Genomic DNA, 14,159 nt, shown 5'->3' on the forward strand with positions numbered 1-14,159 from the left:
AAAATACGGAACATCAGATGATCAATAGGCATATTATCAGGAGTTTTCCTAGGGTAACATTTGTAATCCCTGACAAGGTTAACTTCGAAGTGCAATCTTCTCTGTTAATTAACCATAAAAATACATCCTTTAAAATATTTTTATTCTCTGACAGACTATAGTGTTTTCTTTGTAAGCTTACGGGTCGTACCGTGGGGTATGATTGCAAAGTCTCCAGTTGACCAAATCACACACTCATTGCAGCTAATGCTCCTCCCTCTTTTTCATTTTCAGCTGACTCTAAGGAGTCCTTAATCCTAAATCCTTAACTTCATCGAAAGAATTTCTATCTTCGGAAATTGAGTCCATCTCCGTTAACTACATACCCATCCTGGCTGCCATTATGGATTTATCCATCCCTCGTCGTACTAATTCAAAGCCCATGTTGGCAGTAGGACAAAAAAGGGGACACTTCAATGACAGTCCTCCTGATACTCCTACCATTCTATCTTCATCCGGTATTCTTGCTCTATTAAGTTCTTTTCCTCCTTCGGCATTTTCGATACCACCCAAAGTGGTGGTATCGAAATTATATAATCGGATATTATATTTCCGCTATAAAAATGATTTACAAAGATAATCCGACTAATTTTACACTCAATTCCACGCAACTTATTACATTTCTTGAGAACTCTTTTGTATGTATCACCCCACTACAAGAAGCTTAAAAATCCTCCAACATAGATGGTATTCAAAAGGACTTATTGCAGCTCTACATAGGTACAAGGAAAAGATCAATAAAAACCGTATTACTAGAATCTTAAAAAAGTTAAAAGAACAGCCTACCTCCGACTTACAAGAGTATATATAAGTGCATCCTCTGATAAATCTGATGTCAAATCTAATTACAGCATACATGATGAATAGAATTTCTCTATTTCTCTCGCATTTATTCATTTTTTCTGCTCTCTGTATATTTTTACTTCATCTTTTGCCAAATTTAGACACGATATTTAATTAAGTAAGAAAACTTTATGTACTTCAAATACTAGCCCAGTGTGGAAAAAAAAATTGTTAATAAAAAATAACCTTAAAATCTCCAATCTCTTTTTTAATCGAAAGGTTATCCTTGACAATTAAGAGACAGCCAAGATTCTGGCAGAAAATTTAAAAGAAAAGTTTTGCAACAAAACATCCTTAGTTTCACAAGATACCAATTATCCAAACTCTCGTATAAACTATTTCGAACTAAAAGCTGCACTCAAATCCTATAAAAACACAAAAATTAGGGTTTTCTAGAATAATCTTGAAAAATTTCTCGAAAATTCCTTAGGCACCAACGACCCTCTACATGAAGCCAGTAAATTTACCACTGACATACCGCTGACAATCGTTAATGAAAGATCTTGCCCTAATCTATACTAAGATAAAAGAAAGATCATTACAAAGAACAAACGAACACAAACGGGTTATGTCATGAAGACAAATCGTTTTTGTCTTCATGACATGTCATTTTTTCGCTGTATTACTAGCTACCATTCTACCACAATTTTACAATTATTTCAAGTTCTCCAACCCTTCCTACTCACATTTTAACCCCACTCCATTAGAAATACAGACAGTTGTACACTTGACTGCTGACTGTTGCTAGAAACAGTCGTCCTCTCTTTCGTCTGCTGAGTCTTATTAGGCAGACGTATAATCTCTCTATCGCTATCTATCGCTTGGTACAGACTTACCGCACTTTTTCTCCACTCTAACTCTCTCGCATGTAGTTACGCGAAAAATACCAAAAATACTATTTTAATCGTGTACAGACGAAAAATGTGCTCTATATCGTGATCTAAGTGTTAGTACCGCGAAACACGTCTTCAGAAACCGATAACCGGACAGTTTCCCCGTATGAAGAACAACCGCGACTGAAAGCCTCTAAATACCGCGAGTGTGTATATGTGCAGCAGAAAAATTGGTAAGACTTTATATAAAATTAATTTGATATAGTCTGTATAACCTTTTGCCACATATCCTAATTTACTTGAACCAGCCCTATGTAATACAGTCCTCATACACCGAAATTATATTCATAATTTCACATATGTACACCCTTTTTGTACACACACATTTCTTAAGCAATCTATAATCAACAAGATGTCGTAGCAACTGTACTTAACATTGAAGGGGCATTTTATTTAATCTCCAGAAAAGCAATCATTGACAAAATCTCCCACTATAATTTAAATGGTAATATTTTCTCATTTGTAAAAAAATATCTAATTGAAAGAATATTTAAAGTCCTTGTCAAGGGTAAACTTTTTCAATCTCTTCCTCAAAATTTATTAAGGTGTCCCTTTAGAATCTGTATTAAGTTTAACTTTATTTATCCTTGCCATCAACGAAATTTGCCTCCCATCAAATATGTTCAATACGCTGATGACCTAATCATTTACTGTCATGTTAAATCTGTCTCAACCTCATATAAACTTATACAAAGTGGAGTAAATCTAACGAACTAAGATTATCACTCTCTGAGAGCAAAACCAAATTAATAAAATTTTCCATAGGGATTTCCACTCCCTTACCCCAAATTTTATTTACCAATTCTCTACTTTCTGTTGTTAATTATTGTAAAATTCTCGGTTTTATGTTTGACTCCAGATTAAATTGAAAACATCAAATCTCTGAACTTAAAATCAATTGTTTTAAAAGGTTGAACATTTTTAAAACCCTCGGTCATCTTCAATGGGGTGCCAATAAAACTACTTCTGAGCGCTTTTCGCTTTAGTCCTATTGAGAGTGTATACCGTGAATCTAATGAACTTTCTCCTACCCAAGACGATAATCACTTCTACTTTCGTATGCTGCATCAACATCCGCAAATCCATTTAATCCCGTTCATTCCCTAATTGCCACAGTGCCGTCTTCTTCCACTAACAATAACCAACACCTTATCATAAAACCTATACCTCAATTAATTTGTCCACTACTTAAAAGTATTGACCTTTTTCTGACTAGTTCATTTCCTCTACCTTTACTTCCCCTCTGGGCTAAAGATCTCCCTTCAATATATACCTCACTCACTATTTTTAACAAGCTTGAATCTTCTAACCTTTGTTCTAAACTATTTGTTCAGATTAACTTTCATATATCCATTTAGTCAATACAATTTTCACTGAGCACCTATTAGTTCAAAACATTCATGACATAATACCAAAATCTCTCTGCTTACGATGTAACAGTCTCTCTCATATGGCTGCTTGGTAGAGGATACTTGACAAAACTTAGAACAAAAGAGCAAAACAACTTTTCATAAACTTCAATCTTTTATTGGTCATCTCTCCCTAGACTTCATAACTATAAGAGAAGCATCGACTATTACAAGACTACGAATCAACCATACCAAACTTACCAACTGCAAACAATTCACCAGCCTGTATAAAGCACTGGACTTGAAACCTACTCTAAGGAACTAGAGAATTGTCTATCTCTTCCTCAACTGTAAATTGTATATGTTGATTATGATACTTGAAAATGTTGACTATTTCAATAATTTTGTGTTTAGGAAGTGCCATATTTCATCATAGGATCATCTACATATCTTTAAAAAAAAAGGAATGAAAAAAGTGCAATTGTTGATACAATCACAATCACTGATAACATCATCCATGACATAGCTACTTAGAATGGGTGAAAGACTAGATCCCATAGGACTAGTTTCTGATAGTCCTAAGGGATCTTTTTTTTTCCTATCTAAAAAATTTCTTTTTTCTTACTCTTATACATATATATATATATATATATATATATATATATATATATATATATATATATATATATATATATATATATATATATATATATATAAATATAAATATATATATATATATATATATATATATATATATATATATATATATATATATATATATATATGTATATAAATAAGTTCAAATTATCGGGTATAGTGGTCTATAGTAAAAATCTTTCTTTTTTCTAAATTACTCAATATTTCGCTATTTATTTAAAAGTTTCCTCAGGAGTAAAGTAAAAACAATTTGAACATTACAAAAAATGGCGTACAAATACATTTTAAAACACTTACAGAATTTAAAAGATTTTGCAAATAAAAACTGACATTGAAGTATTTGAAATATTGAATGTCAAGATTAAATTGTCTTAAGCAAATTTTATTTTATTTTATTTTTTAACTAATAAGAGAACCGACATTAGTAATTTGAGTCAAATTTATCATGCATTAATTTTACAGAATTAGGCTTGATATGTTGTTTACTTAAATTTTGTCCCACATTGGGGTTTTGTTATTACATTTTCATATAATAAATTTAAATAAAAATAAAATAAAATAAATTATTCCTTCCTTAACTAAGATTTATCAACTTATATTTTATTAATATTTGTCAATATCACTTTTACATAATTAAGTAATTCTTCTTTTTGATGAACTTGTTTGATAAAATTTAAACTGAAATTGATTCATAGAATCTTTTTCATTACGGTCCTAAATGTTTGAACCTTTGGACTGTGGAAGTTGTATTAATCTTCACCTGTTAGCTGGCCAATTAGTGACGTCATAATATTATAATATATGATATTTTGGATTGACTTCGCATGCTTTGTTCTTTGTTGACAGATCAATCACTGTTGGGGTAAGTGGTGATTTTAACCACCTTTTCCTTTCATTGTTTGGTTTTTTAACGACAAGCTGTCAACCAAATTTATCACATTTTTTGAATATACCCCCTTATTATATAGAGGTTGGTAGGTTGCCTTGCTGTTTATGTCACTTTGACCTCAAGGCCACTTCTCTTCACGTGTTTGCGTGGGTGTTAAAACCTGTAAATTCATTTATCGGCGAGACTCAGTAAGCTAAAGACTGGTAACTTCATTTTATCTTATTACTATTAATCTTAAATAACTTATAATGTTACCTAAAGTTAAAATTAAAATCTAATTTATTAAATAAATTTGTTGGAGGTGCATTCGTATAATCTTTTTATTTCTTTACACTTTAAAATAAACCTTAATGTTTTTTACTTAAGTTTTTATAATAACTTTTTTATACATGTATGTTTATCACATGTTCTTTTGCTGTGCTAATTTTGTTATGTCGTTTCGTAAGTTTTTTCATATTTTTAACATCATTGACTGCTACATGTCTTTGTAAGGTGACACACTTTTGTTGTAACTTCTCTATGGATGTTTGGTTTCATATTGTTCTTTTTAGATGAACTGATGATGCTTTCTGAGCAGAAAGCGAAACGTCTTCAATAAATAGATGAAGTAGCCACCTTCTTTGTCTCTTATTTCTCCACTTTGACCGAAAAACCCACCACTCTTCGAGTGTACCTTAGTTTATATATATATATATATACATATATATATATATATATATATATATATATATATATATATATATATTTATATATATATATATATATACACATATATTGGCACAACTGCGAAGTTATTTATATTTTGAATACAGAACTTAAATTGTTTTTTTACTTTATTGTGCAGAAAGTTGCTTTTTTTAAGTTGTGTTAATAATAATATTGTTGTAGGTAATGCTGCATTGGAAAGTCTGGAGCTACCCGATTTAAAAAAAAATTTCCTTGCAGTAAGCATTTTGTCCAAAAATATCTAAATGCAAACCAAAAAAATATATTGAGGTAGAAGAGGAAGGTTTGTTAACGACACCACGCGTTTTTTATACGTATTCGATAGCAAAACAACCTCAACCAGTGCCAATAGTGTTTCGCAATACATACATTGCTTATTTTAGGTCATGAAAACAATGTTACAATCAATTTCTATAACTATTAATGTAAACAATTTTGTTTTGTTTTTTTTTATCTTGAATTATTATTTCGTTAATATTGTCTATGTGTAGATATTAGAATTTTGATAAGTGGTATATAACTATTAAAATAATGCGAATTTAATTTTTGCAATATCTATCACTTTGTAATTTAAAATTATTTCATTAATAAACAGCTCAAATCGGGCGAGTTGATTGAAAAAAACATTCTCATTTATGTAAACAGAAATTCAAAAATGGTGTTTATATCATAAAATACATAAATAAATAAAATAAAGGATACTATTTATTAACGTGTTGTTTTATTATTCCTTTTATCCCAACACATAGATTAATTTTTCCCTAAATATGTGTTGCCTCTTGTTGTGGCATATCGATGTGTTTATTTGTTTCAAAAACATTATCAAAAAACCATACCTATAAATTTACTATATTTTCAAACGTCATTTTAAAGATTAAAAGATTGAAAATTTAATTTTATCAAAACATACATAAAACCATTGTTTAAAAAGATTTTCTTTTTTAAACAATGATAAAACTTAAGTCTTGACTAAAAAATAAACCTCTGCATTAGTGTTCTAAGACGATAGCAATCGAGTATATTTCAATTAAATATTTAATCCTTTTCTAGCAAATCATATAACCAAATTAAATATCTGGTAAACTAATAAAAATTTAAAAAAGGTAGCATTTACCTACTTCATATAAATAGATTACTAACCGATTTAGATTTAGCAAGTCTCAAAGTATAAAAACAGTTTGAAATATTCGCTCGAAATAGTCAAGTTATCTTTCACTAGACGCATACAATGATAATAACAATAAGCATTTTATTAAAGTTTTATATTTTCTTCACAACCTGGCATCCGTGTACAGGTTTGCCTTAGTTAGGAGACAGGCAAAAATATACTCGAATAGAATCCTGCAGAGAATTAAGTTTCTGTTAATAGTTTTTTAAATTTATGACTAGAGGCCGCCATGTGACGGCAGAATAAAAGTCAAACGTTTGTTCCACAAGGATTGTCTAACTAGTCCTATTTAAACAATGGTAAAACGTTTACTGATATGAAAGCGATAATTAAACGTGTACCTATTAATATTAATATTTATTTAAAAGCGATACTTTATGCACGGTTGTAGAAAAAGGTAATTTAATAATTGTTGGAATCCGCCACCAGTAATAAACAGGCAACATCTAAGGTGATCTTTAAATTCTTGTAATTCAAGATAATTTCTGGATTTATTGGAACTTTAAAATGGAAATATTTTTTGTTTGACACAGTTTAGATACTTAGTTAATAATCGATTTATAATGATCAGAATAATATCTGACGGGTCATTTGACTGCGCAATTACAATTAGCTGGTGTTTGTTAATATTACAAGGTCACCTTGGTTGTTGCAAATACAGTGCGCTGGAATTATTAATTGATTTATTTTTAACACATAAGAAAAACGCTCGGACAAGTCGATTTTTAAAATAATTATAGTATATTATAGCATCAATGTTTCGAACTTTACGCGATACCTCTTCAGGTGACAGGTATCACTTTGATTTTTTTAAATAGGAAAGTACATAATGTGACACCTCATTTAAAAGCTTTTGAAATACTGATTACAAAAATGTATATTATTTTCAGCCTTCCTGAGAGCATAGGCGCAAAATTTCGCTCGAATTATTTTTAAATGCGGTCATTTTTTTCGAATCCTGAGGAAACTATTAAGTATTTTTGAAAAATTTAAACGCAGAATGAAATATTACTGTATTATCTATGGTCGAAAGTCCCTGAGAATTTCTATAATATTTATTTTAATAAGTCACAGGGGTGAAAAAATTAAAGTCTGATTTTTTATTTTAAATTTATCATTCAAAATAAACTTTTTGTTTATTATAAGGGACTTTCTGCCTTCGGCAATAATGCAGTCTTTTATTCTGCGTTTAAATTTTTAAAAAATACCTATTAGTTTTCTCAGGATTCGAAAAAAACAAATGCGTTTAAAAAGAATTCGACCGAAATTTTGCGCCTACGCTCTCAAAAAGATTAAAGTATTAAACATTTTTGTACTGTTTGAATTTATGCGACGATCCACTGTTTTAAAGATGGGTTGAACAGATGTTGCCAGTTGTATGTTCCTCACTATGTGTATCGTAAGTTATTCAACAGGGCATAGAATATACATAGTTACAAAATTTATGCCAAAGTCAGGGCCTCTATGCGGAAAATCTCTGAACTAAAAATTGATGTGGCCCCAGTAGCGCACCTAGAATTTGCCTTTGGCGGGGGGGGGGGGGGTTTGGTTGGTCACCGAAATTTTTTCTATGGTGCTACCTCCATTTTGAGTCCTTAAAATGTGTGAGTAACAGTATCGGAATAGGGTCCTGGGGGGGGGTCTTAACCCCCAAAACCCCCCCTGGGCGCGCCACTGTGTGGCCCATACAAAATGAGATCCCACTTTTTTTTTTGTAAAAAAACAGTGTTTGCTATCAGTACATGTCTACGAAAAAGTCTTACATTGATTGACTAAGTCAGACTAAGGTCCATATACTGGACCTCACTTTGTATAGGAGGTCACTTCAACCGCAGTTTCTTTTGATATGTGGCTCACTTCATACGCTGGGAGAATATATATATATATATATATATATATATATATATATATATATATATATATATATGTATATATACATATATATACATATATATATATATATATATATATATATATATATATATATATATATATATATATATGTATATATACATATATATACATATATATATATATATATATATATATATATATATATATATATACATATATATATATATATATATATATATATACATATATATATATATATATATATATATATATATATATATATATATATATATGTAAAAGATTAAATCTTTTACATAGATTGGCCAAATATATGGCCTAGGAAGACCAATTCGTTAAACTTTCCGTGCTCGACTCGGTATGACCTAGGTTAGAAAGGTAGTATCCAATCAGATAACGATATAAATATGTTAGCATCCCCAAAATTATTACATTCTTGGAATTAAGTGTCATCGGTTAATAATATTTTAAAATCAAGTGTTACCCTAATGATTGTTTCTTATCTGGAAATGATAATTTTCGAAATACTAGTTATTGTTTCGTAAATAGTAAATGCTGATAAATGTATAGACTTTGCAAAACGTGAGAGAATATATTGTACTCAGTTTAAATTAAAAGTTTGTTAAATAAGCCATGAGTTCCGAACGCTTGTTGCCACAAAATGTTCCCTCCACTAGTTACCACTCCATTTTACAAGAAAATAGGTGAGTTTTTAAAAATTTCCACTGTAATCCACTTTATAAATATATAAAAATGAGAAGTAATTTTAGAAATTTTTCCTAAAAAGCAAAGCAAAGGCCAGATAATATATTATATAATATTTATTTGTCCATTTAAAACTTATAATAACTTAATATACAGGGTTGGCCACTCAAAAGTGTCCACCCTGATATTTGGCAATTTTTATTGTACTTTGTGAAAATTCTGATATAGGTCGATTTTTATTCCAAAGAGATCATCTTTTGACGATATAAACATCTGTCATTTGTCAATCTCATCCCTTTCACTATTGTAAACCATCATTTTAAAAAGTGAATAAACAATATTTGCAAAAAATTTAGTTATTTGAATTGTTATTGGTAGCGTTTAACGGTGATATTAACTAAGTTTTTTTTTTTAATTCGTTCGATATAATCTACTCCATTGCAAAACGCTTTGAAACTATTTCCAATTTTGTACATGTAAATGGAAAGTGTACAAGAACAGCGCAATTGTTTATTCTAATTTATCAAGATAAACAATTTCTTTCCTTATATGTATTAAACCTAGTTAAAATATTTTATGAAATAAGATCAGTAGTTAATAAAAAACGGGAGTATGAAAAACATGTTAGGACTGAAGCAGCTATTTTAGCTCATGTTATTTTGGAGCCTACTTCAAGTACTACAAATAGCTTAAGAATCTGGTTTTTTGCTCACTATTGTCCGCAGGGTACTAAAACATTAGAAATTGCATCCTTACAAAATACACTTGGTACAGCAGGAAAAACAAAGATGGTCCAGACAGACAACCACAGTTTTGTGATATTATGACTGAGTAAATAAATAGTAATCCAAACTATCTATTTAATTTTTTTTTGGATGAGTGTACTTTTTTTGTCTAAATGTTACTCTAAATCGACACAATTGCCGTTATTGAGCTAATAAGTCCTATAGTTTTCCAAGAAACACATACTCAATAGCCACTGAAATTAAACGTATGAGTAAGAATGCATGGGAACACAATTTGAAGTGAGAAGCATATCCAGAATTTTTAGACAACACAGTTGATCCCATTTCGACAGGAATAATCGAATAATCGAAAATGATAACAGGTACTCAAAAGATGATACTATTCCCGCTTTATTGAAAGAACTAAGACGACGAATAGTGTATGAATGTAGTCTAGTAATCCCTGAAATGGTTCAAAATGTTCGCCTTGGTTTTCGAACAGCCACCTTATAATTGTATGGAAATATATTTAAATAATTATAGCTGATGAGTAAACTGTTTTGAATTATGAATTTATTGCTACTTACATAATTTTTTTGGTTCATAGTTCATTGCATAATTTGTGAGTTATCTTTTGTAAAATTTCCTTTGAAATTTGTTAGAAAAACTTTAAGATAATAAATGATTTAATCTTGTTTTATTTACAAAAAAAATTATAGAATCATCGTGATTTTTCATTTGGAAGATAAGAAAGTTTCCTTTTATACAGTTTGCGTTTAGAGTCCTCCCAAGTATTTTTTTGTAATCATAAAACATAAATTAATAAATTTTTGGATAAATAAACTTCTTCATGTTTGTATGATATTACAATGACGTAATAGTTTAAAATGACGGAAGAGGTACCATTTTGTAAAATTATTTCAAATTGGATCATAAATGCTAAGTATCATACCCTTGCAAAGTTGTTTTGTCTGTCTGAATATACTAAGGTTTTTTTACAATTCTGTTTATCATCATAGTCATTAATATCTTTGCAGATATGTTATGGCTCATTGTTGAGCTTCAGCAGCTCGGATAGTCTAATGAATGATATTTCTCCACTGGTCACGATCATCTGTGACATGTATTGATACACCAAATATATATGACCAAAGAACTTTAAAAATCTATGGTAAACAGCATCAGAGACACGCTGATTAGGTTTAATTTCATCTAGAACCGAGATATTCGTACGGCGAGCCGTCCATGGAATTCGAAGTATTCAAGAATTCATGTCCATATTTCAAAAGCATCTAAGCGTAGTCTATCTAATTCTTTGACTGTCTATGTCTCACATGCATAGTAAAATATGGAAAAGACTAAAGTTAAAAAGAGTTTCTTCTTGTTTGTCAGAGTAATGTGACGATCATGCCAGACCCCGTTTAGTTCAGTCATTGCTGCTCTTGTAGTTGAATGCGTTTTCGAATTTCGGGTTCACAATTGCCTGTGTTGTTAACTAGAGCTCCAAGATATATCACAGAGAAGACTACCTCGCATCTCGCAATGGTTAGCGTTTCAGGAAACTTATGTTGATGATCAATAACCATAATTTTAGGTTTTTTGTAGTTAACTTTAAGTCCAAGTTAGCACTTTCTACATCTAGTTTTTGTAATAAGTTGGTAATTTCTTCTGTAGTAGAGGCTAAAAGTGTATTGTCGTCTGCGAAACACAAATTAGATATCTTGAAACCGCCTAGGTGACTAAAGACTCAAGATATTTTGAACTTCGGATGGATGTTAAATAATAAGAAAGATAAAATGCATGCTTGGCATATTTCCCTCTTTAAAGTGCATTCGTCAGATAGGTATCCGTCCATTCGAATATATGCCAGGTTATCTTAATACAATAATGCTAAGCTGCTTCAAAATGGCGATTATTTAGTATTTAATGGCCGGAACTTGCAAAAAACAAACTATCCATAATAAACTTATTAGTCCTTAGATTTTATGAAAATCACCCAAACAAATTTCGCATATTATTTTTTAAAAAGTATGAGAGTAAAAAGAGTTTTTCTTTCATTGGGAGTCAATTTGACATGCTTTTTACATTTAAACGGTCACCGTTTTAAAATGGCGTGATACATTCGTACAAAAATCCTAAAACATACTGCCATAGCATATGCTATCAGAATCCGGGAAACTAGCAAAATAATGTTTCATGGTTGTTTTGTGTAAAAGTTGAAGATTATCAAATAATTACTCCATATTGTTATATGACTTCCAATTGCGGTCCTAAATGACCCCTATAGGGTCTTTTGATCGAGAATATTCCACTAACCATTTTATCGATGGCTTCGCCGCGATATCTTTCTGGAAAATTCTGATAAATTAGTTGTATGAGTATTGGCGAAGTGTTTTACAAGCAATATCCGTGATTATTAATGTAATTAGAGATTATTATATTTGTACATTATTGAATTTTTGTAGTTTAGTGAGTGAAAAGTTAGTTAAACCATGTTTTCTCCACTTAATCCTTGAAACCACAGAAAACCGAAACAATATTTTTTTACACAGTCAACATTAGAAATTAAAGACTCGCCGTTATGAAATCACCTGACGAAATTGTACAAAAACCGAGGCGCAAGCTTAGAAAAAACATTTTAAATTTTATATTATCTGCCATATAATATTTTAAATAATTTAACAAGATGTGTATACTTATATTTTATTTTGCTGAAAAAGCTGTTTAACATAATAATACGTTATTAAACAACGACAAATAGCTACAGAACAAATATTCTACAGCTTTAAATAAACTATATACACAATTGAAGAAAACTGTGCAATCTCACAAAATGAACAATTATTTTTTACACGCAGTGAAAAAATCCGAAATTAAAAACAACAATTAATAGATAAAGACGGTGAAAAACTCAAGAAATTGAATATAATACATAGGGAAATGAGTTAACAATGAAACAAAACTGAGTAAAATGAGACATAAAAATACATAAAAATAAAAAAATACTCTGTCACCTCCCCAAAATAATCTAGAAAATAAAACTAAAGTTAGGAATGTATGAATACTAAGAAGAATTTACTACCATTTCAAATAATTCGGAAATTGTAAAAAATTATAAATTGCTAATTACACAAAATTAGCTTTCAGATTAATAATAACGACATGAACAAAATGTCATAGATGGTGGCCATACAGCATAGCAAATAACTCCCATTAAAACTCCCATAAAAATAAGCCACAACGACCGGCCAAGTTAATAGTTAAAAGACTACGCTAGTTATGTTAACCAGGAAAAAATATCAGTGATCTGTAGGCAAGAGGATATAAAGCTGTAGTAGCTATAAAAAAGTTAAAATAGAAAACCAAGGAGCCACTAAATATATTTCTTCTGTAATGTTTGAGATACATGTTAAGGATAAAAAAAAAATGTTTGAGATAACCACTATTTTTGAACTAGAGTACAAATACAAATAGAACTGATTAAAATTACTCTGAACCAAAATGCGTCTTCTGAGATAAACCAGCTAGTAAATTATAGGGGCTGTATTGTTTGAAAGAAGCGCAAAAACTAAAAAAAGATATGAATAAAAACAATTTACCTGAAAAACTAAATGGCCTAGAACGCCAGAATATTGAACATTTTACGAAATATAAAATATCTAAACAAAGCATCACTTAACACTTAACAAATTAGATTATGGCTAAGGATACATCCGTGAATTATGGAATGGAATGCAAGTGGGCTGCTCAAGTATCAGCAAAACGCATAAACGGCCCTTGACATAGAAGCCGTGGATATACATCTTGTTGCAAAAATTCATTTTACTAAACAATTATTTGTACTGGTCACAAAAAGGGGGAATTGGCATAATTATTAGGAAAAATCTACCAATTTTATGAGAATACAAAATATAGGACAGACTATATACAAGCAATAATGGTAATTAGACAATTGGGTATAAAATTAAAAAAATATACTTTACAACAATAAGTGCAGATATTGATCACAAAAATATTGAATTAAAAAAATAATACATTAATTTCTTGAATAGATTAGGTAGCAAATTGATACCAGGTGGGAATATAATGCCACGAAGACACATTAATCTTTGATAGTAGCGACAAAATACGTAAATGGATTGCTGGCAGCAGTTATGCACAAATAATGTGACGCCAAGATATATTGGTAGACAGACCCAAACATAATTTCAGATCTCATTGACTTCATAGCAGTGAAAATATATCAAAAAATTTTCTCCAAATAAATGAAAAATGGGATATGAACTCAGTTAA

At 30.1% G+C, this 14,159-nt stretch overlaps 1 protein-coding gene across 1 annotated transcript in view; it reads left to right on the forward strand.

Moving 5' to 3' along the window:
• The first annotated feature begins 9,010 nt into the window (after positions 1–9,010).
• The window catches only part of LOC140443474 (proton-coupled amino acid transporter 1-like), a 322,463-nt gene continuing 317,314 nt past the window's right edge, over positions 9,011–14,159 (forward strand). Inside the window, exon 1 of the mRNA XM_072534761.1 lies at positions 9,011–9,140. Within this exon, the coding sequence (XP_072390862.1) occupies positions 9,070–9,140 (71 nt within the window). The 5' untranslated portion in view covers positions 9,011–9,069. The remainder of the gene's footprint in view (positions 9,141–14,159) is intronic.

Source organism: Diabrotica undecimpunctata, chromosome 6 (assembly GCF_040954645.1).
Source record: "Diabrotica undecimpunctata isolate CICGRU chromosome 6, icDiaUnde3, whole genome shotgun sequence".
NCBI lineage: Eukaryota > Metazoa > Arthropoda > Insecta > Coleoptera > Chrysomelidae > Diabrotica > Diabrotica undecimpunctata.